This window comes from Pristis pectinata, chromosome 2, assembly GCF_009764475.1.
Source record: "Pristis pectinata isolate sPriPec2 chromosome 2, sPriPec2.1.pri, whole genome shotgun sequence".
NCBI lineage: Eukaryota > Metazoa > Chordata > Chondrichthyes > Rhinopristiformes > Pristidae > Pristis > Pristis pectinata.
This window is the reverse complement of record NC_067406.1, coordinates 99,229,912-99,254,127: the sequence shown is the minus strand read 5'-3', so window position 1 is coordinate 99,254,127 and position 24,216 is coordinate 99,229,912. Positions and strand designations below refer to the sequence as shown.

General features: G+C 39.4%; 1 protein-coding gene across 2 annotated transcripts in view; it reads left to right on the top strand.

The window, feature by feature from the left end:
- sorcs2 (sortilin-related VPS10 domain containing receptor 2) overlaps positions 1 to 24,216 on the top strand; it is a 526,743-nt gene that overhangs the window by 482,605 nt on the left and 19,922 nt on the right. For both annotated transcript variants that reach the window (XM_052010588.1, XM_052010587.1), the window contains exons 16-25: positions 1,798 to 1,931; positions 3,515 to 3,628; positions 6,050 to 6,221; positions 10,572 to 10,758; positions 13,225 to 13,358; positions 13,452 to 13,575; positions 15,406 to 15,518; positions 17,096 to 17,221; positions 19,804 to 19,903; positions 21,329 to 21,431. In XM_052010588.1, coding sequence (XP_051866548.1) covers positions 1,798 to 1,931; positions 3,515 to 3,628; positions 6,050 to 6,221; positions 10,572 to 10,758; positions 13,225 to 13,358; positions 13,452 to 13,575; positions 15,406 to 15,518; positions 17,096 to 17,221; positions 19,804 to 19,903; positions 21,329 to 21,431 — 1,307 coding nt within the window. The remainder of the gene's footprint in view (positions 1 to 1,797; positions 1,932 to 3,514; positions 3,629 to 6,049; positions 6,222 to 10,571; positions 10,759 to 13,224; positions 13,359 to 13,451; positions 13,576 to 15,405; positions 15,519 to 17,095; positions 17,222 to 19,803; positions 19,904 to 21,328; positions 21,432 to 24,216) is intronic.

Sequence of the window (24,216 nt, the reverse complement as noted above, 5' to 3'; positions counted from 1 at the left end):
CCGATTTAAAAAAAAATCTCTGGTAGAAAGTTATTCTCGTGATTTCAACCCAGGCCTCTGCTCCATGTTTTGCAGTTGTTTACTGAAATTTTAGCCTGCAGCATGCTTACAGGAACCAAACTTCAGAAGGCTGCTTTTGCTTTCAAGTGTGTTCAATCAGTACTCAGTAGTAGTTCTATAAATCTGTAAAGGCTCCTTGTAGTGTTAATAGTCTCTGACAGCATTGACAATAACCCGTGACAAAGTTGTTTCTCAACTTTGAGCTTTATTACACCCTTTCCAATCCCCTAGCCAGAGCATGTAAGTAGGTCCTTAACACTGACATGGAGGTGAGGTCAGAGGAAACTGTTCAGGGAATATTAAGGGGAAACACATCCTTCCAGCTTTTGGTACACAAAAATACATGCAGTGAACATAACACATAACATCGAAGAGTACAGCACAGGAACAGGCCCTTCAGCTCACAATGCTGTGTCGAACTAATTAAACTAGTAATTAAATGCCAAACTAAATTAATCCCTTCTGCCTACACAATGTCCATATCCCTCCATTCTTTGCACATTCATATGTTTATCTAAGAGCCTTTTAAGTGCCTCTGTCATATTTGCTTCCACCACCACCCCTGGTAGTGGTTTTCAGGCACTCACCAATCTCTGTGTAAAAAAAGTTTGCCCTGCACATCTTCTTTGAACTTACCCCCTCTCACCTTAAATGCACATTAGGAAAAAGATACTGGCTGTCAACTCCATCTATGCCTCTTATAAACTTATAATCTTCTATCAGGTCTCCCCTCAGCCTCTGCCACTCCAGAGAAAACAACCCAAGTTTGTCCAACGTCTCCTTATAGCACATGTTCTCTAATTCAGGCAGCATCCTGGTAAACCTCTTCTGCACCCTCTTCAAAGCCTCCACATCCTCCCTTTAATGGGGTGACTAGAATTGAATGCAATACTCTAGATGCGGCCTAACCAGAGTTTTCTAAAGCTGCAACGTGACTTCCTGACTCTTGAATTCAATGCCTTGACTAATAAAGGCAAGCATGCCATATGTCTTCTTTACTGCTTTATCAACCTGTGCAGCCACTTTCAGAGAGCTATGAACTTGGACCCCTAGATCCCTCTGTTACATCAACACTGTTAAGGGTCTTGCCATTAACTGTGTACTGTCCCTTTATATTTGTTCTCCCAAATGCAACACCTCACACTTCCCATATCTGCAACAGACCTATATCCCATTGTATCCATTGGCAATCTTCTACATGATCCACAATGCCACCAATCTTTGTATCATCTGGAACACCAAGTAGAAAAAATCCCTCCGTGGCAAAATCAATTGTTTCTATAATTGCAAAATAAGGATCAATCAATATTTCACAATGTATTTAAGAAAGAAGAATATGACAGATTAGTGAAATATTGGGAGGTTTTACATCTTTAAAGAACCAGATTCTCAGACTTTTAAGGTAGGAATTAGCAGAGGCTTTGTGTGTAAAAAGAGACAAGGTTAAGTTGGGTCAGTCAACCTAACATCAAATGTGGGTATATTAATAGAAGAAAAATCCAAGTACAGCAGAAATCAGCACTTGGAGCAATACTGATTTTTTATGGGCAGCATCAATTTGTTAAGGTAACGCTGTGGCTTATTAGCAATTGAAATTTCTGCTAAGGGAACAAGGGGTATTGAGAATACTGACACAGATATGATGCACAAAATAGCCTTCTCCTGTGTGGTATCATTCTGTGATTTTCTATGAGGTGCTAGATTGTGTCTACTGACCATCAGTATGTCTCTGTTTAGGATGAGTATTGTATCATGGGAGAGAAGAGACAGTTCCGCAAGCGGAAAATATCGTCATGGTGTATTAAAGGAAAGAACTTCACATCAGCCCTTTCGTCAAAACCTTGCCAGTGCACAGAATTTGACTTTGAATGGTAATGACCTGATTTTTGTTAACTTTAAACAGAAACCTGTCATAATGCATTAGAATTATAAGTAGCAAGGTTCAAAATTAGAGTTTCTATGGTTTAGCATTTAATTTTTCAAAAACAATGTTATTCCTCTGCATCACTCAATTACATAAATCTCAAAAGTGCTGCTTATCAAACATGTGAATTTATTGCAGTGGTTATTGTATAGAAGGTACTTTGTAAATATTAAATAGAATGCATTGCAGTTGAAACCACTAATCCACTGATTACTGTTAAGATAATGGTAAAATTTACCTAAATTTCCTAGTGCAGAGCCTCGTGCAATGGGAGTACAAGTTTAGGGGCATTATATTCTGCAAAGGGAATGCTAACCTGGAAAATCTATCCTGGCCTTATTAAATTGAATATTTAGACACTATTCCCAGTGCAGAAACGTTGAAAAATAGGAACAGTAAAAGGCCATTCGACCTTTTAATCCTGCTACACCATTCAATGTGATCATGAATGATGCTCTATCTCGATACCATAATTCCCACCCTCTCCCACGGACCCTTGATGTCTCTTTTAACCAGTAATCCATCTACCTCCTTAAATATATTCAGCAACTTGGCCTCCACAGCCATTTGTGGTGGAGAATTCTATAGGTTCACTGTGCTCTGAGTGAAGAAATCTCCATCCTATTTCCATATCCTGAGACTGTGAACCCTTGTTCTGGATCTGCCAGCCAGGGGAGCCATCCTCCTGGTATCAAGTCTGTTGAGCCCCCAGCAGAATTTTGTTAATTTCAATGAGATCGCCTCTCATTCAATACATGAGTGAATATAAGTCTAGTTGACCTAATCTTTCCTCATACAATTGTCCCACCATCCGAAGAATCATTCTGGTGTTGCAGCCCTACAGCATGCTTCAGATTGTGTTCAATCAAGGGTCGTAGTTTTATCATAATGCTGCAGAACATGCTAATGTGAGATGTTAATGTAATGAGCTTCGAGGATTCTGAGAAGAAACTACACTGCTTAGAACCACATAATAGCTTTATGTTTTTTCTGCTGATCAATTTTTGACCACCAAATCATAGTGATTATGAACCAATTTTTTCCTTCAATGTAGCCATCTGCTATTATATGTTTAAATAATTAATATTTAATAAGGAAAGTGCTGCAGGAGAAATAATCCAGATATAATGTACCAAGTTCACATACTTAATAAAGTAAAAATATGATACCCAAGTCAAAGGCAGACTATGTACTTACAGCTATTCATTTCAGTAGGGGGCCATAGTTCCAATCAGAGACCAATCTACATCAATTTAGAGCTTCACTGAGGAATTTCTATCCCTCTATGCTTAATTCATTGTTGTTACTTAACACGAAAGTTATTTAGGATCTGTAGGGTAGATTGTCAATATGTCTGCGAGGCATGAACTGCCATAGATCAGCATCTGTTTAAAAACATAATTGGAAATGAAGATTGGGGCTTTTAGCAACAGGTATCTGATTTGCCATGCCTGATAGCAAGTTGTAAGTCTACTCCTGTGTTGCTTGAATATTTCTATCTAGTTGGTCTTCATTTCTTTTTGTTTGCAGTGATTATGGATTTGAACAGCAAGCTAATGGTAGGTGCGTCCCTGCATTTTGGTACAACCCAGATTCACCTTCTGAGGATTGCAAGTTGGGACAGTCATACACAAGAAGCTCTGGGTAGGTACTGAATGTCAGGAAGTGAACGAACTTGTCTGTCAAGGTCAATACTTCATATCCTCTGATCCATCCACTCTGCAACCAATCTCTTCCTTCCTTCCCCTTCACCATTCACATCTTCTCATTGGTTTGTGTATGTTGCGCCAAGGGAAAGTTGTTAATTGCATTCTTCTAATGTTTTATTTGGACCATAAACAGCAGTCTTCTCCTCATCTCTTCTTCCTGTCAATAGCTGGTTGACATGGATGCAGCATTGGTAAATTTAAGAATATAGGGCAGCTGGTAGAATTCAATCCTGAGCTCTGGAGCTGCCTGTGTGGAGTTTGCACATTCTCCATGACCACATGGGTTTCCTCTCACATCCTAAAAATGTGTGTGTTGGTGGTTTAATTGCCCATTGTAAATTGTCCTTAGTGTCTAGGTGAGCAGTAGAATCTGAGGGGAGTTGATAGGAATGTGGAGAGATTAAAATGTGTTAGGATAGGACTAGTGTAAAAATGGGTGCTTGATGGCCTCTCCAACACTGCAGCATTCCCTCAACACCATACTCGACTGTTGGCCTGGATTATTGTACTCAAGTTTCTAGAGTTCAACTCTGACTAGCGCCACCATTGAGCCATGGGTGACATGATAGAACAGAGAAAATCGTCTTCCCATTGTAGATTCCACCCAATTTTTATTCCTTATGAATAAAGGTTAGGCATGAACACACATATACATGTGGAGTATAAATTTACCCGTAGATCATTGTATTTTCTCTTTATTGTAGGCATTGGAGAGATCTTTGTGGCAGAAAGCTAAATTAATAAATTCTTTCCTTTAAAAATATATCCTATTAGGAATGCATTCTATTTAGCGTTCATTGTTTCCAATAAAGCTAGACAAATTAATATTCTGAAATATTGATATATAATGGGCAGTAGTGTGTCCTTTTTGGTTCTAATACTATTGTTACATCACACTTACGTCCCCATTTTCTATTCCCTCCTCGATCCCCTCTGTAAACACTATCGATCTTCTCTCTCCTTCCCAGATCCTCTTTTATCCACTATTTTCTCCTTAACCAATTGGTGGTATCTCCTCCTTCCTCAGTCTACTCCAAGATGCTCGATTCCTCCATGGTTTTCTTTCTCCCGCTTCCTCTCTATCCAATCCTCTCAACACTCCTATCAACATCCACCCACCATATCTCTACAATCTGCTGCCGTTGGAAAACTCTGCCAGCAAGCATAGGAAATGTCTGTGTGCATTGTATTCAAACCCTGTTTTATTGTTTGCAATGTCTTGGGCTGCGCCCTGTGCTTGATAGAAATTCACTGCTGCATGTTTGGTAGGAAAATGCCTTGACCAAGAGTGCAATTTTATCCATTAGACTGTTTCTAGCTCTCCGTGTTGTCAATGCCCTAGCCTGTCCCAGTTTTGCAGCAGCAGTTTAGTGGCATGACTCAGTGGAACTTAGAACACTCTGACAGCACTGTTCCCAATGGTGGGGAAGTCCCAGACCAGGAATCTCAGCTTAAGGCCACAGGAAATGTCATTTACATCTGTGATGAGGAGAAATTTCTTCACCCAAAGAGTGGTGAACCTGTGGAATTCTCTTCCACAGAGGGCAGTAGAGACCAAATCATTAAATAGATTCTAGAAGGAGTTAAGCTAAAGAAATTAAGGGATACAAGGAGAAAGCAGGAACAGAGTAGTGAATTTGGATGATCAACCCTGGTTCTGTTGAATGATGGGACCAGGCTTGAAGGGCCTAACAACCTACTCCTGCTTCTCTTTTCTCTGTGTTTTACAAGTGTCTGTGTTGTTATTGAATGATGAATCAGTTCTCATACACTAAAGAATATAAAGTATATTTCAGGTACATGATTCCAGTGTCACTCACAGCATGATCAGGTAACTTTTGTTAGTAACCTTAGAGGCAACAGTGAGTGGTAATGCACATCATGGAAGGCAATATGGGCATTATACATATGGAACTCCTTATCTGTTCTGATACTCTGTGATCTCGTTTAAAGTATGAAACAAGTTGGCACTAATGAAAAGCAGTCAAGGAAATGACACGTGCTTCGTTCTGAGGTGTTTCTACAAAATAAAATGTGACATTTTAGGTGTTGATCAACCTGCTGATGGCATGTTTTCATTCAGAACCTCATGACTGGCTGTGAAATTGTTAATCTTGCAGTTTGTGAAAGCTGCTGCTTCAGATTAATTTTGATTAGTACTTTTCTCTCTGGACTGGGAAACATCCTGGAAAAATTTCCAACCAGTATTGATGTCAGCAGGAAGAAAGATACATAGTGAAATACATGAAGTCTTCAGTATGCTAAATTTCCTCTCTCTCTCTCCCTCACTCCAGCTGTGCATTTAACATGTACAATATGTTGATCTGAATGCTTAAGCTTTCCATGTGTTGGACAGTTACAGGAAGGTGGCACTCAATGTCTGTAAAGGTGGTTTGGACAAAAGGCAAGGTTCCATGCAGTACAGATGCCCGCTAATGGCTCCCAGAGGTCTCCGAATAGTCACAAAAGGAGAAAGGCTAGCAGTCAACCCTGGTGACGATGTTACATTCTTGATTTCTCAGAATCAGGTAACAGGAGCCTTTCTGATGGTAGACAAATATAATTATTGTTTTGTTATCAAACCAACATAAGCAAGCAGATGTACACTAATACAAACAGATGGATGTTGTTAAGAAACACGAGAAACTGCACATGCTGGAACATGGAGCAACACACAAAGCACTGGAGGAACTCATCAGGTCAGGCTGTATCTATGGAGGGAAATGGACAGTCTGAGTTCTTCCAGCACTTTGTGTGTTGCACATAGATGTTGTTATGCAGCTTTCTCATGGAAAGAGCAATTACATCAATGAAGTATAAATGAAGCTCTACTTCCATTAACTGTGTAGCAGAAACATCATCAATCATTATTTAATTGACCCCTTACCTTTACACTAGGGATCAATTAATTAACAGTCAGTGCAGTTAGTTTGGATCAGTACTTTTAATGATTAAGCATATATAGATAATTCAACTATATCTATAGCTATTGTACACACACTAGCTATAATTCCTGTTCTAGCCAAAACAATTAAGTTCAAACGCAAATATTCTGTGATTATTTCCATTTGATAATCTTAGCTCTTGGAATATTTTTGTTGAAGCAAATGGCAGTCATTAAAACACAAGCCACTTACTCCTTTTAAACATATATTCCTTGTAGTTGTGCTGGGGACAATTCAACAAGCAGTGTCCCTTTAGCCCTTCATCACTTTCTTGATTATTGGTGTGTGAGACTGCCAGTCATCTATTCAGTGTATCATTGCTACCCTCAGTAAGACTGGTGAGTTCATCACAGACCTGAGACTGATCTAGGAAACTTAATTTTAAGGCTGCAGCTTCCAGTGCAATTACTCAGCTGGTCTTCAGGGAAATTCAGTTATTTCATTTTGCTTTTTAAGTAAATCAGACTAACATGCAACAACAAGACAAAAACAAAGTGAAGATGATACTTTTTAATAATATGTAATTTATAAAGAGTCTGATCCAAGAGCAACAGATCCTGGCAATTTTGTTATTGTAAATGTTCTGCCCTTAGTATAAAGCCTTGGCCTTTACCATTTAGAAGATGATAGTTTGTAGTATTTTTTGGCCATTCACTAAAATGCACATCTCTTCAAATTTGTAGAAAATAGCTTTCAAAGAATCAATGTTGACCTGGAGCATTTGAATTTCTATTACTTTTTGAAGATAGTGCTAAAACTCACCCAGTCTTCTTGTTTGTTAATCATGAACAACTTCACAATTTTTGAAGGTGTTATTGAATTTAAAAAGAGACAAGATGCCAGATGTTTGGTGTGCAATTACGAGGATTCAGGTATATCAACTTGCCCCTGGCTGAGGTGAAATATACACCTCAAATTCCAGGTATCACCTTTGTTACATCAGCTGACAGCTTTTCTTCCATCACTAATGATATCCTCATTCATTAGGTAGAAAATCTCAAGACTCCTTTGCTGTTCTGACATACATATTTACTATCTGATAATTAATGTTAGAGTACAGAACCCTAGTTAATATTTTCTTCTCCTCTGCCCCAGTGGTACCAAGTACCGTATCCATACGACAGAAATCAGCGATGTTTCCCAACTGGAGAAATAGGTGTGATATGTGGCAGAGAGCATGGTAGCAGGGGTGGGGATATTTACAAAACCTAGTGCATGTTCCATCCACTTTCCTTTGAAAATCCTGATATAATCCAGCATTGAAATCCATGCAAAAATGCATTAACATTCATCTGGAAGTATAAATTTCCAGTTTGTGCCAGCAAGTAGAATCAATTACAGTGTGCCTTCAGCATCAGCTGTAGCTCTGACGTAAATTACAGGAATAAAATCAACTGCATGTGTTAACAAGATCACAGCTGCTACTTTGGATTGTAGCTGTCAGTAAATTATAGATATATTTTATATATATATATATATATATATATATATATATTTATATATGTGTATATATATAATGATGATAACATTCTATTAATAGTCTCAGGATAAGCTAAAGATTCCAACACTGAGTGGTTCATTTGGTTTGTAGCTGTACACAGCTGAAAATGATGCTTCCTGTGAGAATGTGGCATCATTTAATCGACAATAATTTTCCATATTTAGATTTTGTTTTAGTAACAAAATTTCTATAATGCCAGCATCAGAACACGTGTAACCTAATTTTTTTTTGCAAAATCTTCAATGAAAAGTTAAATTGCTTGTCCTAAATTATTCAGATTTCAAAAACTGGCAATTAAAATCCAGTAAATATTTCAGAGAATCAGACTACAATTGGCTGATAATTACAATGGGAAATCAGAGCTTTAGGAAATGAATTCAACAGAGTTTAGAAATGTAGTAAACTGATGTAGCAGACTTATATTTTCAGAGCTTATGTCATTCAAAATAAAACTTATCAAGACTGCGGAATCAGGAAGCAAATTAAAATAATTTCTTCTTGGCCTGTCTCTGCACTTATTCAATCCCTGCGGCATTTATTCTAATCCATATTCATTGATGTCTGTACACAGAAAGCATCTTAAAGACTGATCTCACTGTTGGCTCATCAATGTAGTCCACTGCTTGATGTTCAGTTAGGGAGACGGGGTTAACGATGGGCGGGGAGTGCACACTAAAGCTTTTTTTGATATTAATACCAAAGAAATAATATTCTGAACAGTTCTTATAAGGGTCTGCTATCGTATAAAAGAAGCACCAATCTAGTCTCAAGTGAATGTGTCTAAAATAAAATTTTCTTTGATTGGAACTAAGGCTTTTTGTACTTCACAATTACAAAAAAAAATTGCTCTTCGGGCTGTGTTAGAGAGAGAATAGAAGTATTTGTAATGACCCACTCACCTACATGTTGGACGGAGCTAACCTGTAAATACCAGGTGTTTACAGTGCACTAGGAGTGTAAAAGTATTCCCTTTCCTAGCATTAATGTCCATTAAATCAATAATGTAGGCTCAGTGGGAACAGCAGTTAGTGCTGCTGCCTCAAAGCTCCAGAGACCCAGGTTTGATCCTGACCTCAGCCTCTGTCTGTATGGAGTTTGTACGATCTTCCTGTGATTGTGTGGGTTTCTGTTGGATATTTTAGTTCCCTCCCACATTCCAAAGATGTAAAGGTAGGTTAATTGGCTACTGTAAATTATCCTGTAGTGTGGCTTAATGGTGAAAAGAATCAAAGTAGAGTTGATGGGAACGTATGAGAGAGAATAAGTTGGATGTGTACAGGGAAGGAAGAAGAGGGTGAATGGGACTAATGGGGTTGCTGCTCTGTGAACCCTGCATGTCACTATGGTCACAATGGTCTCCTCCTGTGCCATGTGAAGTAAATAAGGTCAAAATTCAAAGAGAGAAACAATTATGACTGAATGATCAATTCATTTTTTTAATGAAAAGATTGTTCAAAAATTAGTTTGCATTATTTGAAAATTGAATGAGAAAATACTGGCATGATTTGTATCATACTTATTTAAGTGATGTCAACACTGGGTTGTTATTTCTCTGATATAAACCTGGCTGAACATCACAATTTGCAGTATCATGATTATGTAATTTCAAAGCAGGAGGGTTATAATTCCTTAATGAAGTATCAACCTTATCTTTGCAAAAAAATCCCTATCTCTTAGTTAGGTTTGCAGAGCTTGAAGAGCTTGAATTGTGAAGATTGCACTGTGTGATACTAGTTCTACTTTAGCCTGGAAGAAGGCCTACAATTAAATTAAAGAAATGTGGTACTTTCCAGTGACATCCTTTCTAATTTTATCTTGTTTCTTTGGGAGTTTTTCTTTGAAAATGACGACACTCCCACCAGAAACTGTACCGGTGGAGATTTTGATACACAGTCCAGAAGCGACCATATTAAACTATACACGAGCCAGTATTTTTTTATTTCCCATTGTTCTGGATGTGCTAACCTTTACTAGCATTCAGTACTCTAAGTGGCCATTCCTTATATGCAAACATAAAGTGTCAGAAGGCTCTTCATCTGTGGATGGCCTCCTAACCGAGCCTGATTCTGTTCTCACTGAACATCTGTTACTCTTCAGAGTTTACAGGAGAGAAGACTGAATAGTCTGTATGAACAATCACCTCTGTAGCTGACTAATATTAAGACTATTGTAACATATTGAAGTCCAGTGTCAGCCTTGTTGCTGAGTCATTAAGCTATTGGGAGTGGGGGTGGGGTGTGCCAAGCAGATGTACCTCACAGGACAGAGAATGTTGTATGTTCCTAGTATATGTGAAGGATCCAGCCACAATTTGGCAGGGACTTTAGGACTTGTGATAGATCAGGTCTGAGTGACTTATGAAATCTACTGTAAATCTCTTTTTAATTAACCTGCATTAGCTCTTTTGTTCTGACATTTTATTTTGTTGTTAGGGTGATACATTAAACACAAAGTATCAGGTGGATCTTGGAGATGGTTTTAAGGCCATTTATGTCAACCTCACACTGATGGATGAACCAATTCAACACAGATACGAGAAACCAGGAATCTACCGTGTCTCCGTCAAAGCAGAGAACATTGCAGGGTCTGACGAAGCCATGGTTTACATTCAGGTGAACTGTAAGTTGTTGCATTACAATTTCACTGTTATATCCATTAAAAAGTTTGACAATCTTTTTCAAAAAGAAAACACAAGATAGGGGCAATATTATAAATTGTGATATTTTACCCTTTTCCCCAAGATCAGTTCACATGTATGTTTTGAATTGATTTTGAAGAATCTATACATTTCAGCAGAAAAAAACAGTTAAGCCCTTTTGCTCTTGAATTTGCAGTTTTCTACCACCACGAATAGAAACCTTCCTGTTGAGAAGAGAAAAGCTTGTTTCAGTATTCAGTTAATTGTGAACATGTATAATATTTGTTCTGATTCTTCAGAGTAATCTGTCTAACAAGGACTGATGAAAGTGGGATTATTTTCCTTCATTTAATTTTGTTGAATTTACTTTTCAACTTTGGTGTTGCTCATTAGCAGGGTAGACTTCACAGCTTTCAGTGTAGGATTGAAAAGCAAAATGTGTGTACTCAGAGTGGATAGGCTTCATCACCAAAAACAGTGTCAGCCACCACAGACCAAGCTGGCTGAGTCTGCTAAGCAAGTTTGGGCGAGCCAACATGAACCAACCTGATCCCGACGCACAGCGCCAGCAGTCTGTGCCATCCTCAGAATGCATGACAGTTACTCATCTCGTTTCCCTCCAAGTCACACATGAGAAATGGGAAGTCAACCCCACTTGACTCTGTCATTTAGTAAGATCACAGCTGATCTAATCTTGACCTCGACACCACTTTCCCACTCTCTTCCCATTGCCCTTGACTTCCTGGTAATTTAAATGTCAGAATCTGACTTGAATATATCCAATGACTCTGTATCCATAACTCCCTAGCGAAGAGAATTTCAAAGAGTCATGAATGTCTGAGAAAAAATTTCTCCTCATCTCCATCCTACAGAGGCAACACCTTATTATGAAACTCTGCTCCTAGTTCCAGATACCCTCAATAGCAAAAACCCTCTCAGCATGCACTCCATGAATTTTCCCTAGAATTCTATGTTTCAATAGCATCACTCTCATTCTTTTAGACTCTGATCAGTATAGTCTCAAACTTTCTTCATTTTTTAACCCCTTTGTTCTCGGAATCAACCTTACCTATACTGCTTCGATTGCAAGCACATCCTTCCTTAAATAAGGAAACCAAATCTGTGTGCCGTTATCTCAGGTGCAGTCTCAACAGCACCTTTTAAAGATGCATCAAAAGTTTTCCACTTTTATATTCCGTATTCATTGGCTTATCGGTACGTTTGTATCCTAATATTTTGTGGAGCCATTCTGTGTAAGTAATAATTTACTTTTCATTCTTTCTTCCAAAACACATACCTCACTGTTTCCCATGTTATTCTCCATCTGCTAACTTCTTGCCCGTCCAGTTAATCTATCTATAACACACTGAAGGCTTTTTGTGTCCTGCTCATAACTTGTTATCCTCTGTTTTAGCAAATTTGGCGGCAGTACACTTAATATCCTTATCAATATAGATGATAAATTTTTGAGGCCCCAGTACTGATCCCATGGCATCCCACATGCTACTGGTTGCCAATCAGAAAATGACCCACATCATTATTCCTTCATCTTCTACTGGGCTTAAATCCTGGAACTCCCTTTAAATGTTTTAAGAAAGTAGCTCACCACCATTTTCTCAAGAGCTGTCAAAAATAAGCACCAAGTTCTGGCCTTGCCAAGAATGCATAATTCTGATGCATGAATAAAAATAATATCAGGACTATTATCAGATAAAATTTGGGATTAAGTTTTATATTTTAAGGAAAGCCACAGGGGTTCACAGGCCATCTCTGGATTTTAAGCTGATCTTTCACTAAAGTTATGATGCTTAAGCTATAATGTAAATCGGGAGTTTGTCACCAATCTAATTAACTTTTTAAAATTTTTATTTATTTTTTTATTTTGTACAGCACAGTAACAGGCCCTTCTGCTCCAACGAGCCCACACTGCCCAATTACACCCATGTTAACCCACTAACCTGTGTGCCTTTGAAATGTGGGAGGAAACCCACGCAGTCACAGGGAGAACGTACAAACTCCTTACAGACAGTGGCGGGAATTGAACCCTTACCACTGGTGCTGTAATAGCGCTACACTACCGTGCTGCCACAGTGGCATGAAATAGGACTCCCTGGGGGAAATAATTTCAAACTGCTTTAGTTGGACTCTACATTGTGCAAAATTGCCTCAGAAGAAAATAGAGCTTGTCTCTGACTTCTGCACCTGTATCCAAGTGCTCTTCCCAAAACATGCCTAAGTTACTCCTGTGAAAAATATTCAGCAAGTGGCTTTTCTCCAATAGAAGATTGTGTATGGTTTGAAAGTCAACAAGTGAAATATAATGAGTTAACCAAGACATGTAAGGCATTTTTACTAGCTTTTCAAGTAAATTCTTGCGCAGATGCTGATTAGTTGGGTAGTAGTATGTGCAGATGCTTTGCTGATTCATTTCTACTGGGTCTCCTCAGCTCCATTGCAGGTCGTGCATCTGGAGGTACTGCCAGTCATCCGCAGAAACCAGCAAGTGAATCTGACAGCATTAGTGCAGCCCAGCAACTCCAATCTCACAGTCTTTCAGTGGTGGCTGGGAGACAGCCTTGAGGTGGGTGCCGTTTCACATGTATCTTGCTTATGAAGTGCTGTTCCAAGAAATAAAAAGGTAATAGTTGCCATGTTTTTGTACCACTTCTTGCAGCCTCGTCTCACCCTGGAAAACAGTCTCATAACCAGCTTCAGCGAGAACAGTCAGATTAAAGTCACAGTCCAGGCCTCCTGTGGTAGTTCCATGGTCCAGGACTCTAAGGTGGTGAGGATATTTGGTAAGTCCAATGCTTCTTTTCCAAATCTGGGACTATGTCAGTTTCTGAACAGTTACCTGAATCAAATATTATATTGAACAGCTGGTTAATATTTTGAGAGAAACACTCGGACGATACAATACCGATCCGTTTATTGAATATCACACTCAGGTAGGCCATGTACATTGTGACAATCCACAGCGTGGTTGATTTGGGGGTTTCAGAATAGTTTTGCACCACTTTCTGCAGCTTCATCTTGTCCTGAAAAACCTAATTTTTATTTCACTTTTCCAGCTTCTGGAGATCTTTGTTTTTCAATTATCAGCAGGTGACTGTTTTGGGTTACTTGGAGGAAGAAGGCTCGCACAATTTAACTAAAACTAAAACCCAACCCTGACCAAACCTCAGCTAACCCAGCTGTCCAAGATGACAAAAGAATGTACCTCTGACTTGTTTGTCATCATTCATGACATTGTCCAGGGAATCCAACACCTGCCCACTCTACCCAGAAAACCTGTCTAAGGCACATAGCACCCACCCACTCTGCCCAGGGAATCCCATCCCAGGCACACAACATCCACCCACTGTTCCCAGAGGAACCCATGCCAGGAATGTAGGATCACTAAACCTCTTCCGATCATCAGTAGAATATCATGCAAATAATATTTAATAACATTCATGTCATAAATTCATAACTGGATTCGGATAGAGTCATATAGTTATACAGCATGGAAATGAGCCATTCAGCTCACCACGCCCACACTGACTAGTTGGGATCTGTCTCTATTGATCCTATCTTCCAGTCCTTGGCCCATGGCCTCTATGCCTAGGCTATCTAAGTGCTCATCTAAACACTTCTTAAATGCTGTCAGCGACTCTCTCAGACAGTATATTCCACATACTCTCCACTCTCTGGGTGAAAAAGGTCCCCCTCAGATCCCCTCTAAATCTCTTATCCCTTACTCTAAATCTATATCCTCTAGTTTTATCTACCTCTGATATGGGGAACAGATTCCTGCAGTCTCCCCATCATAATCTTATATACCTCAATTGTGTCCCCTCTTAACCTCCTCCACTCCAGTGAAAGCAGACCCAGCCTCTCCAATCCCTCCATATAACTGAATTGCTCCATACTGTGCAGCATCTTGGTGAATCTCCTCTGTATCTTCTCCAGCACTATCACACCTTTACAATAACCTGATGACCAGAACTGCACACAGTGCTCCTCCGGAGCTCTGACCAATGTTTTATAAAGCTAGAGCACAACCTCCCTGCTCTTTCATTCAGTGCCCCAACTAATGAAGGCCAGTACCCCATGTGCTTTCTGAACCACATTATCCTCCTGCACTGCTATGTTCAAGGGTCTTTGAACTTGCCTCTCTTCCTCAATACTCTCCAGGACCTTGTCATTCAAGGTGTACGGCCTGGCCTCATTAGTATTCCCAAAATGCATCACCTCGTATTTATCATGATTAAACTCCTCCTGCCGTTTCTCAGCCCATCTCACCAACACACCAATATCACCCTCTAGCCTAAAGACTACACTCCACACTGCCAATAATAGTCTTGGTTGTCTCTCAGGAAACATTTTTAAAGGGAGTTTCCACAGATCGTTTTTGTTGTATTTCAAATGAGTTGTAATGGAAAGGGTCAAATTTTTGAATGCATTTAGCCAATATTTTTAAATGGGAACCTATGGAACATTCAGCTACAGATTTCTGATGTGCAAGTGGTTATGAAAGCTTTTGTGTTTGAGCATACATTTGGTGAACTGGTCCTTAAAAGGTGTTAGCTTGACACAACTTGAGCATGAGGTCATCATAGCAAAATAACACCAATTCTCTTTTTCAGATCAGTTGGAAGTCCTACCTCTTGAATTTTCTCAGAATATTGACAGTTACAATCCTAATGTGCCAGAATGGAGAGAAGATATTGGGCAAGTTATATCAAGGATTTTGGCAGAGGTATTTGCTTAAAATATATTTTTACCTAAATTACATTGGTGGAAAGCAACACTATTATTATTGTGTGATGTCCATCAAAGCTCGGCAGAATCTTGCAGACATGTCAAACAGGAAAGGAGAAGAAAAATAAAATCTAACAATGTCTATAAATGGCAACTTTTCTCTGTTGGCAAGTTTAAAATATACCCTATCATGGCAAAAGCTATACCATCTTACAGGACTTTTATTTCTACTGAATCACAAATTATTTTGGAGGGACAAAATATTCAGCCCATCAAATCCATCTGAGCCCCATGCAAGTGAAACCAAGTTTTTCTCATTTCTCACAGCCTTGTAATTTCATTCCTTTCTCATACTTGTATCTACCTCCTTTCAGGATAAAATGACTGTTCAAAGGCTTAAATATTAGTAATTATGCACGATTAGGTCAATTTTCACCAGTCACTGTCAACTAAAGAACATTACTAAATTGATAATTTTTTCTGTTGACCAAGAATGTAAAAGTATAGGAATATGTTGTCCTTCAGTCTCTTGCATTCGTAAAGGTCAAATAATCAAAGATAATTACAAGACAGGAAGCTGGCCTAACATTCCACATGTGCTTTCTATAAGAACAATTTATTTTGTTCCATTTCCTGTATTCTTTTGAATCTTCCAGTAAGAAGAGAATTCCAGTGAGATGTCTGAATTCACTGTTTGGATTTCCATCACACTTTGGATATTTGGAATTTCCTTTGAGTGTTTAAACTGAGATGTTGTTTCATTCAGCTTCATGCACCTTGATAATCTTTTGGCATGGTAGCCAATTGAAGTGGCTGTTTTAATTTTGACCCCAAATCTTTTTCTTAGGTGAACTCCAAATTAGATGTGTATTATGTAACTCCACTTCAAAGTGACACCCTCGACCCCCTCTGTCCCCCCCTGTTTTTTTCAAGTAGCTGTGCTATTCTTTTACCACCCACCCTGCCCAGTTTGCATTGTCACCCTTTTCCCTGCCCAATTCACCCTGGCACCTTCCTCTTGCCCAATCTGCACTGGTTCCTTCTTCACTTGCTGCAGTTTCCTCTGGCAAAATCCTCCCCTCCATTGCACGTTTAGCTTCTATCTGCAACTGCTGATTCTGAAATGGAGCTACTATACACAGTCTCTCTAATCTAACCTTCCCCTGGTGAATGGGTGTTTATTATCCACCAGAGCAGCATTGGGTTAGAGCAGAAAGTTGTGGTGAGTGATGGCAGACATGGAGAAGTGGACAGTGACTTCAAATTGATTAAATATTTTCTACAAAAATTGCAATATTAGCATTCATTACTCACCTAACAAATGTGCAAGAAATATTAACTTTGGCTCGAACTCTTTTGACCTTCATTGGATCCAAATTAGTTTATTTCTACTGGCAATGAATATTTAAGCTTTAGAAGAAATTTTGTTAGCCAATTCATTAATATTAATTTCATCCTTAGATACAAAGATATCTTGCATTCTGTTCAATAATTTGAAAGAGAATCAATTAGCATTTGGAATAACTTCAGCGTGAAACAGTTTAAAATTATACTAATGTTGTCTTGTTGTTATAGACAACAGGCATCCCTGAGGAATTACTGCTGACAGTGGTAAGAATAGGCTTACCCACCACAGCAGAACTGTACCTGCTCCCGCCACCGGAGAAACCAAAGAGGAAAAGGAGCGCAACCACTGACAAGGTGATGTGTTGCTGTATGGTAAAGCTGACATTATAAAGATAACTCAAAGCTGTACAGAAACAGCCAATGCTATAGGGTTGATTATATCATGAATTTCATAGGGACAGTGTAAAGTTACATTTGGATCGTGCATTTAACAGAGAGAAACTGCCCAAAGCATTTCAGAAAATTTGGGTGAAAATAAAAAAAAACTGCAGATGCTGGAAATCTGAAACAAAAGCAGAAATTGCTGGAAAAACTCAGCAAGTCAGGCAGCATCTGTGGAAAGTGAAAAGAAGATGAAGCCTAATTTCTAGGCATAACTCCATTGTACTGAAGACTGTTTATGGTGTGTTGTGCAATATCAGCGTGCTAAGTAGGATAGATTCAGAGCAACTGGCTATCCTTGAAGCATGGTGGAATGTCAGCAGTGAATTGTATTCCACCACCATCTGCAACCTCGTGGCCATTAATCTGGCGTTACAAACCCAATTCAAGTGAACACAGAGGACAAGGGTGACGTGCTTAGCTGGAAATACTTTGTGAATTATCTAGGTTGGCCTCTTTCTGAAGTTGCCGCCATCAAAGACATCAGTCTTTAGCGAATTGGGTTTTCTTAGTGTGAACTCGGAATGTTGAGTGCACTGGACAGAGTGGAGACCATGGATCTCTGGCAACATCCTGGCTGTAGTGCTAAAGACTGATGGTCTTGAGTAGGGTATTTTTGAGTCAGTATCATTGCAACATTGGCATCTCTGTGACAAATTCAGAAAAATATATTCCTCTGTTACTGGGACAAAACCCTGGAGATCCCTACTTAGTAGCCCTGCAGAAATAACATCAACATGTATGACAACAGTTCAAGAAGGCAGCACATACACACTTTCTCAAGGCAATCACACATATCCATTTCTCATCAATGAATACATTTTAAAAAGGCCTCGCATGTTTACACCTGCTCATCATTAGCTCTGAAAAATGAAAATACTTCTAAGCAAGTCATAAAAGCTACAGATCCAGATTCCTGGTTTCATATCCTCAAATTTCTCTGTCTCTCTATTTCCCTCACTGCTTATAAAACTCCTCTTACCTCATTAACCAAGCTTTAGTCACCTATCACAAATGTCCATTTTCAGGTGAATGTCCATTATTTTTGTCAGATTATAATTTTACATTGAAGGCGATAAATAAATGCCATTTACTGCCATAATCAAGCCACTTGGAATTTGATCTTTCGGCTTTAATTCAGAAACATGTAGAGACATAAGAGAGAGAGAGGTTTCAAATTTTATTTCATATTTCCTTACATCATAGAAGAGGCCATTCAGCCTTTTAAGCAATACTAGCTCCCATAGCATTCCATCAATCGTACTCCTCTGTGCATTTTCCTTTAACCTGTTCCCTACTCATGCCCATTAACATCTCCCTGATTCTTCGACCGGCCACCTACATTAGGGGTGGGGTAATTTCATAGCCAACTAACCTAACTACCAGCAAAAGCTTGAGATGTAGGAGGAAATGAAAGCACCCGGGGGGGGGGGGGGGGGGGGGGAGTGGGGAGTGGGGAGTGGGGGATTCCACATGGGGACAGGGAGAATGTGCAAATTTCACACACAGAGCACTGAAGGTCATGTTTGCTGGAACTGTGAGACAGCAGCATTAAACGCTGCACCACAGTGTCACTCGGTAGAGTAGAATGCAGCACTGTAATATTGTCTGAAACCTCAAGCTTCCTTAAAGTTTTTTTTTAATTTTATTTTTTATTTACAACATGGTAACAGGCCCTTCCGGCCCGATGAGTCTGCGCCACCCATTTTAAACCCAAATTAACCTACCCGTACGTCTTTGCAATGTGGGAGGAAACCGGAGCACCCGGAGGAAACCCACGCAGACACGGGAGAACGTACAAGCTCCTTACAGACAGCGGGAATCGAACCCCGATTGCTGGCGCTGTAATAGCGTCGCACTAACCGCTACGCTACCGTGCCATCCTCTAGATAAAATGCCAGGAATAAGGTCTTGTCTGATGCAGCATCTAGTTATCAGGCATTAATCTTCAGGTAAGTTGTCAATTATTCCATTTTTTTGTAGAAGTTTTTTGCACCACTCAAATCATTCAGAGGTGACAACTGCTTGCTGTGATCTTGTGGAGGACTAGTGAATATTTAAGCAATTGACAAGGTATTGCAGCCTCTGGTAGGGTTAGAGAGAGTATAACGTGTTAGAATTAGCCACAGACACTTAGTAAACTTTGAGAATTATTGGTACTAACTTCAACAATGGAGTAGGAAAAGTAAAGAGATTTATTTAGTCCAATACTTAATATTCTTTCATAAATTTGCAATTAACTTCAAATTAAACTGCTTATTTCACCCTATGTATGGTAATCACCACTAAATTATGTCAGTAATAAGATATCTTTATTAGTCACGTGTACATAGAAACACACAGTGAGATGCATCTTTTTGCAATGTGATGGTCACTTTGATGTCTGAGTAGATTTGCTGCTGTTAAGAGTGATGTGAGTGGCTGGGTTTTGGACCTTCAGCTCTGCAGTAATTCATTCAGTTGATAGCTTGATTCTGTTTTTTTTCCCCCCACAGGGAACTGATTCTTTAATAGAAGCTCTGACAGAAAGCCAAGTAAAAATTTCTCTGAAACCAGGAGTTGAAGTGACTGTTACACTGGCAGATTACAGAGCAGGTAAGGTCACAATAGAAGTTGCATTAAAACAGACCTAAATGTTATCAAAAAAAGTTAGGTTTTAAAGTACACATACACATTTTCAACAACAGGGAAACCACTAACACAATGTTCACAGTTCCAGTTCTCTGCAACACATGGGGAATATTGGGGTCAAAAATGTGACCTCATCCCAAGATGTAATTGTCTGGGCTAATGAATCAGGGTTAGCGAGAGAAATCTAGGTTGAGGAATCTGCTCCCCAGCTGTACCACCAGTGATGAGCCACTTTTGGGTGAATTTACCTACTGTCTTAAACCAATCACCCTCTGAAAACTGAGAGACCAAGGTAACCAGGTCTGAGTGAGGAGCTTTAAACTGCACCATTGAGATTGAAAGGTTATGGTGCTCAGAGATGCCTGATTGTCTTGTACAAAAACCATTGAACATTTACATGCAGGTACAGCAGCATTTGGTAAGTTAAATAATGTATTGGCCTTTATTGCACGGAAATTTGAGTACAAGAGTAAAGATGTCTTACTGTTACTTTAAAGGTCTTTGAAAATACGTATTTTGAATATTGTCTACAGGCCTTGTTTCCCTACCTAAGGACTAATTAATTGTGATAGAGAGAATGTAAAGGGAGTTCACAAGATTGATTCCTGTAAATGGGTGATGCCCAAGAGGAGGTATTAAGCAGACAGAGCCTAAGAGATCATCATGATTCTAAATTTTTGTTAGGATCAATGTAATAACAGGGAGACTAGAACCAAAGGTCACAATCTCAAAAGAAGGGGTCAGCCATTCAAAACTAAGATGAGAAGAAATTTCTTTATAGAGGATAGCGAATCTTTGGAAATCCATTCCCAAGAGGTTTGTAGAAGCTCAGTTGCTGAATATACCTAAGGTAGAAATCAATAGATTTTTTTGGATGTTAAGGAATAAAGGGATATGGAGTTAGAAATGGTGCTGAGATAAAAGTCAGAAATGATCATACTGCATGGCAGAGCTGCTGAGGAGTACCTAATGACTTACTCTTGCTTCCGCTTCTTGTGTTCTTATGTTTCTTCCACCAGACATCTTCCACTTAGATTTGTGCAAGTTCAGAGCCTGTTGTCATTCCAGTGATTATGTGCATTGAATTAGGACAGAGCAACTGATAACAGAATGTTACTCTGCAGGGAGTAATTATTAAATGCTAGTTCCCATCAGTGTGTATCGTATTTAATCTCATTTGTGAAAAGTCATTTTTAATTGTTATTATCATTTCAAAATTTTGAAGGGAAAGAAAGAAAATTAGTTTTATTCAGTTCCTTTTTTGTACATAGAGATGATTTGTTAGGAGACTTGCTCACGGAAAGAAAGCCTTATTTTATAATTTGATGTCAGGTTATTAAACTGCTTTCTACTGCTGATTTCAGTATTATGTCACATTTTCTTCTTCAGTTTCCCAGAAAAGCATTGGAGGTAAAGGCTTGTGGGTTGTTGTGGTTATGTTCGTGATCTGCCTGCTCATTGTTGGCGCTTTCATCTTACACAAGTTGAAAAGGTAAGTGTTTTTCTAGGGAGATCCAACATTAAATAGTCTTGTAGCTTAGTCAAAAATGTACAATCCGGCCAAGGAAGCTTTTTCTGCTGGTATTATAAAAGATGTGTAGAATGAGATGGAATGAGAAGAGAAGAAACCCTGTGGAACATGACCCCCAACCTTTTCACTCAGGAGGACTGTATCCATTGTCTCGTCCTTTGAAGTGTAGACTTTATAAGAGGTCTCAGCCTCCACTGGTGGTGGTCTGCAAATGCAAACTGGCACCAGCTTGTCCTGCAGAAAGGAACAGAATGTGTTGATGCCTTGCAGTTAATTTGAGAATGATCTTATCTGTGTTGGAGAGTCTATTCCATTTAGCAAGTGATGAACGAGGTGTGAGAGGGTGAGATTGGTATTGATATTGGTTTATTATTGTCACTTGTACCGAGGTACAGTGAAAAGCTTGTCTTACAAACTGATCATACAGATCAATTCATTACACAGTGCAGTTACATTGAGTTAGTACAAAGTGCATTGACGTAGTACAGATAAAAACAGTAACAGTACAGAGTAAAGTGTCACAGCTACAGAGAAAGTACAGTGCAATAAGGTGCAAGGTCACAACGAGGAGATCGTGGGGTCATAGTCCATCTCATTGTATAAAGGAACTGTTCAATAGTCTTATCACAGTGGGGTAGAAGCTGTCCTTAAGTCTGGTGGTACGTGCCCTCAGGCTCCTGTATCTTCTACCCGATGGAAGAGGAGAGCAGAGAGAATGTCCCGGGTGGGTGGGGTCTTTGATTATGCTGGCTGCTTCACCAAGACAACGAGAGGTAAAGGCAGAGTCCAAGGAGGGAAGGCTGGTGTCCGTGATGCGCTGGGCTGTGTCCATAACTCTCTGCAGTTTCTTGCGGTCCTGGGCAGAGCAGTTGCCATACCAAGCCGTGATACATCCAGATAGGATGCTTTCTATGGTGCATCTGTAAAAGTTGGTGAGAGTCAAAGGGGACAAACCAAATTTCTTTAGCCTCCTGAGAAAGTAGAGGCGCTGGTGAGCTTTCTTGGCTGTGGCATCTATGTGATTTGACCAGGACAGGCTGTTGGTGATGTTCACTCCCAGGAACTTGAAGCTCTCAACCCTCAGCACCATTGATGTAGACAGGTGCATGTACACCGCCCCCTTTCCTGAAGTCAATGACCAGCTGTTTTGTTCTGTTGACATTGTGGGAAAGGTTGTTGTCATGATACCATTCCACTAAGCTCTCTAACTCCTTCCTGTACTCCGACTCATCGCTGTTTGAGATATGGCCTACAACGGTGGTATCATCTGCAAACTTGTAGATGGAGTTAGAGCAGAATCTGGCCACACAGTCATGAGTGTATAGGGAGTAGAGTCAAGGGCTGAGGACACAGCCTTATGGGGCACCAGTGTTGAGAATAATTGTGCCGGAGGTATTGCTGCCTATCCTCACTGATTGCGGTCCATTTGTTAGAAAGTCAAGGATCCAGTTACAGAGGGAGGTGTTGAGGAATTGCAGAATGTAGCAGGAGAAGCAGAAGGAGATGAAGTGTGTTGCAATGAACAGGTATAGTGAACTAAAGCAGTGGAGGCATGATATTTAAGTAGTAGGGAAACAGTTAGTGAAAATTTGAGCTCAGAGTGGATAATAAATTAGAAATCTTGACAGCCTTGCTCAGGTCATTAAACTTATTGCAATATTGCATCCTTGCCCTTGGTCAAATGCTCTTCACATGAACATTCACCTAAATCTCTTCATCCACCTCTTCCCACAGTTTCCAATAACTTGGTTAAACAATCTTCTGCTCAGCAGAGGAACCATGCCTCCCTCTTCCTCCCAGCTTTCCTGGAAAGGGCTCTATTGTTGAATCTGGACATCAGGAGACCCTTTGTTGTGTAGTATTTTCAGATGACTTTGCTGATAAGCTTATTGAGCTGAAACATTAATTCAATTTCTCTTCAAAGGTGCTCTTTGACCTGCTGCGCAATTCCGGCATTTTCAGTTTTCAGCTATTCAGCATTTGCAGTTTTTTTTGTTTGACTGGTAATATAATTTTGAGAAGTAGGCCAACAATATGAACAAAAAAATTGTCACTACTCCATACTCTCTTTAGCAAACTATTCTACAATAAATATATAATCCTTTGTAGACAGAGCTATTGCCTCATTGTTATGAATATATAGAGTGAAAGTTGGTTGTTGCTTCTTGTGAAAACTTTATTTTGACACTTACTGTTCTGTTCTTATAAACATGATAAATGTATACTTCTTATAGGCTTAACATAGCACTGCAAGGCAACTTAATTTATTAAATGAATTATTAGGGTGTGGCCTAATGTTGAAAAGCTGATTTGAAATTTCTCACAAGTGTTAATAAATTACAGTGTAAGTAGAACTGGACCACCTGTTTAGTTGTCATGAGCAGTGGCTTTGTCTCATGAGATTTAAATATTCTTCAAGAATAGCTGGTTAACCACAGCAAAGAAAACAGGAAGGAGAATACATGGTGGTAAAGTGTTCTCTACAGATGTAGAGCCTTTAAATTACCAACAACTTGGTATTGACATACGTCTGCAGTGTTTTCCATTTAAGTTACGACATGCTCTTTGAGTTGTAGCATTAGTGGTAGAGAGAGATGAACCCTTCTTTGATTTATGGCTTACAACTTGTGGTTGTACAGGTCACTCATGTCTCCTTGAACACTATAATTAAATAACACGGGTGTTTGTTCCTGCCACATTTAACTGCATTGATTTGACAGCCATATAGGCTTCATCATAATGCCAG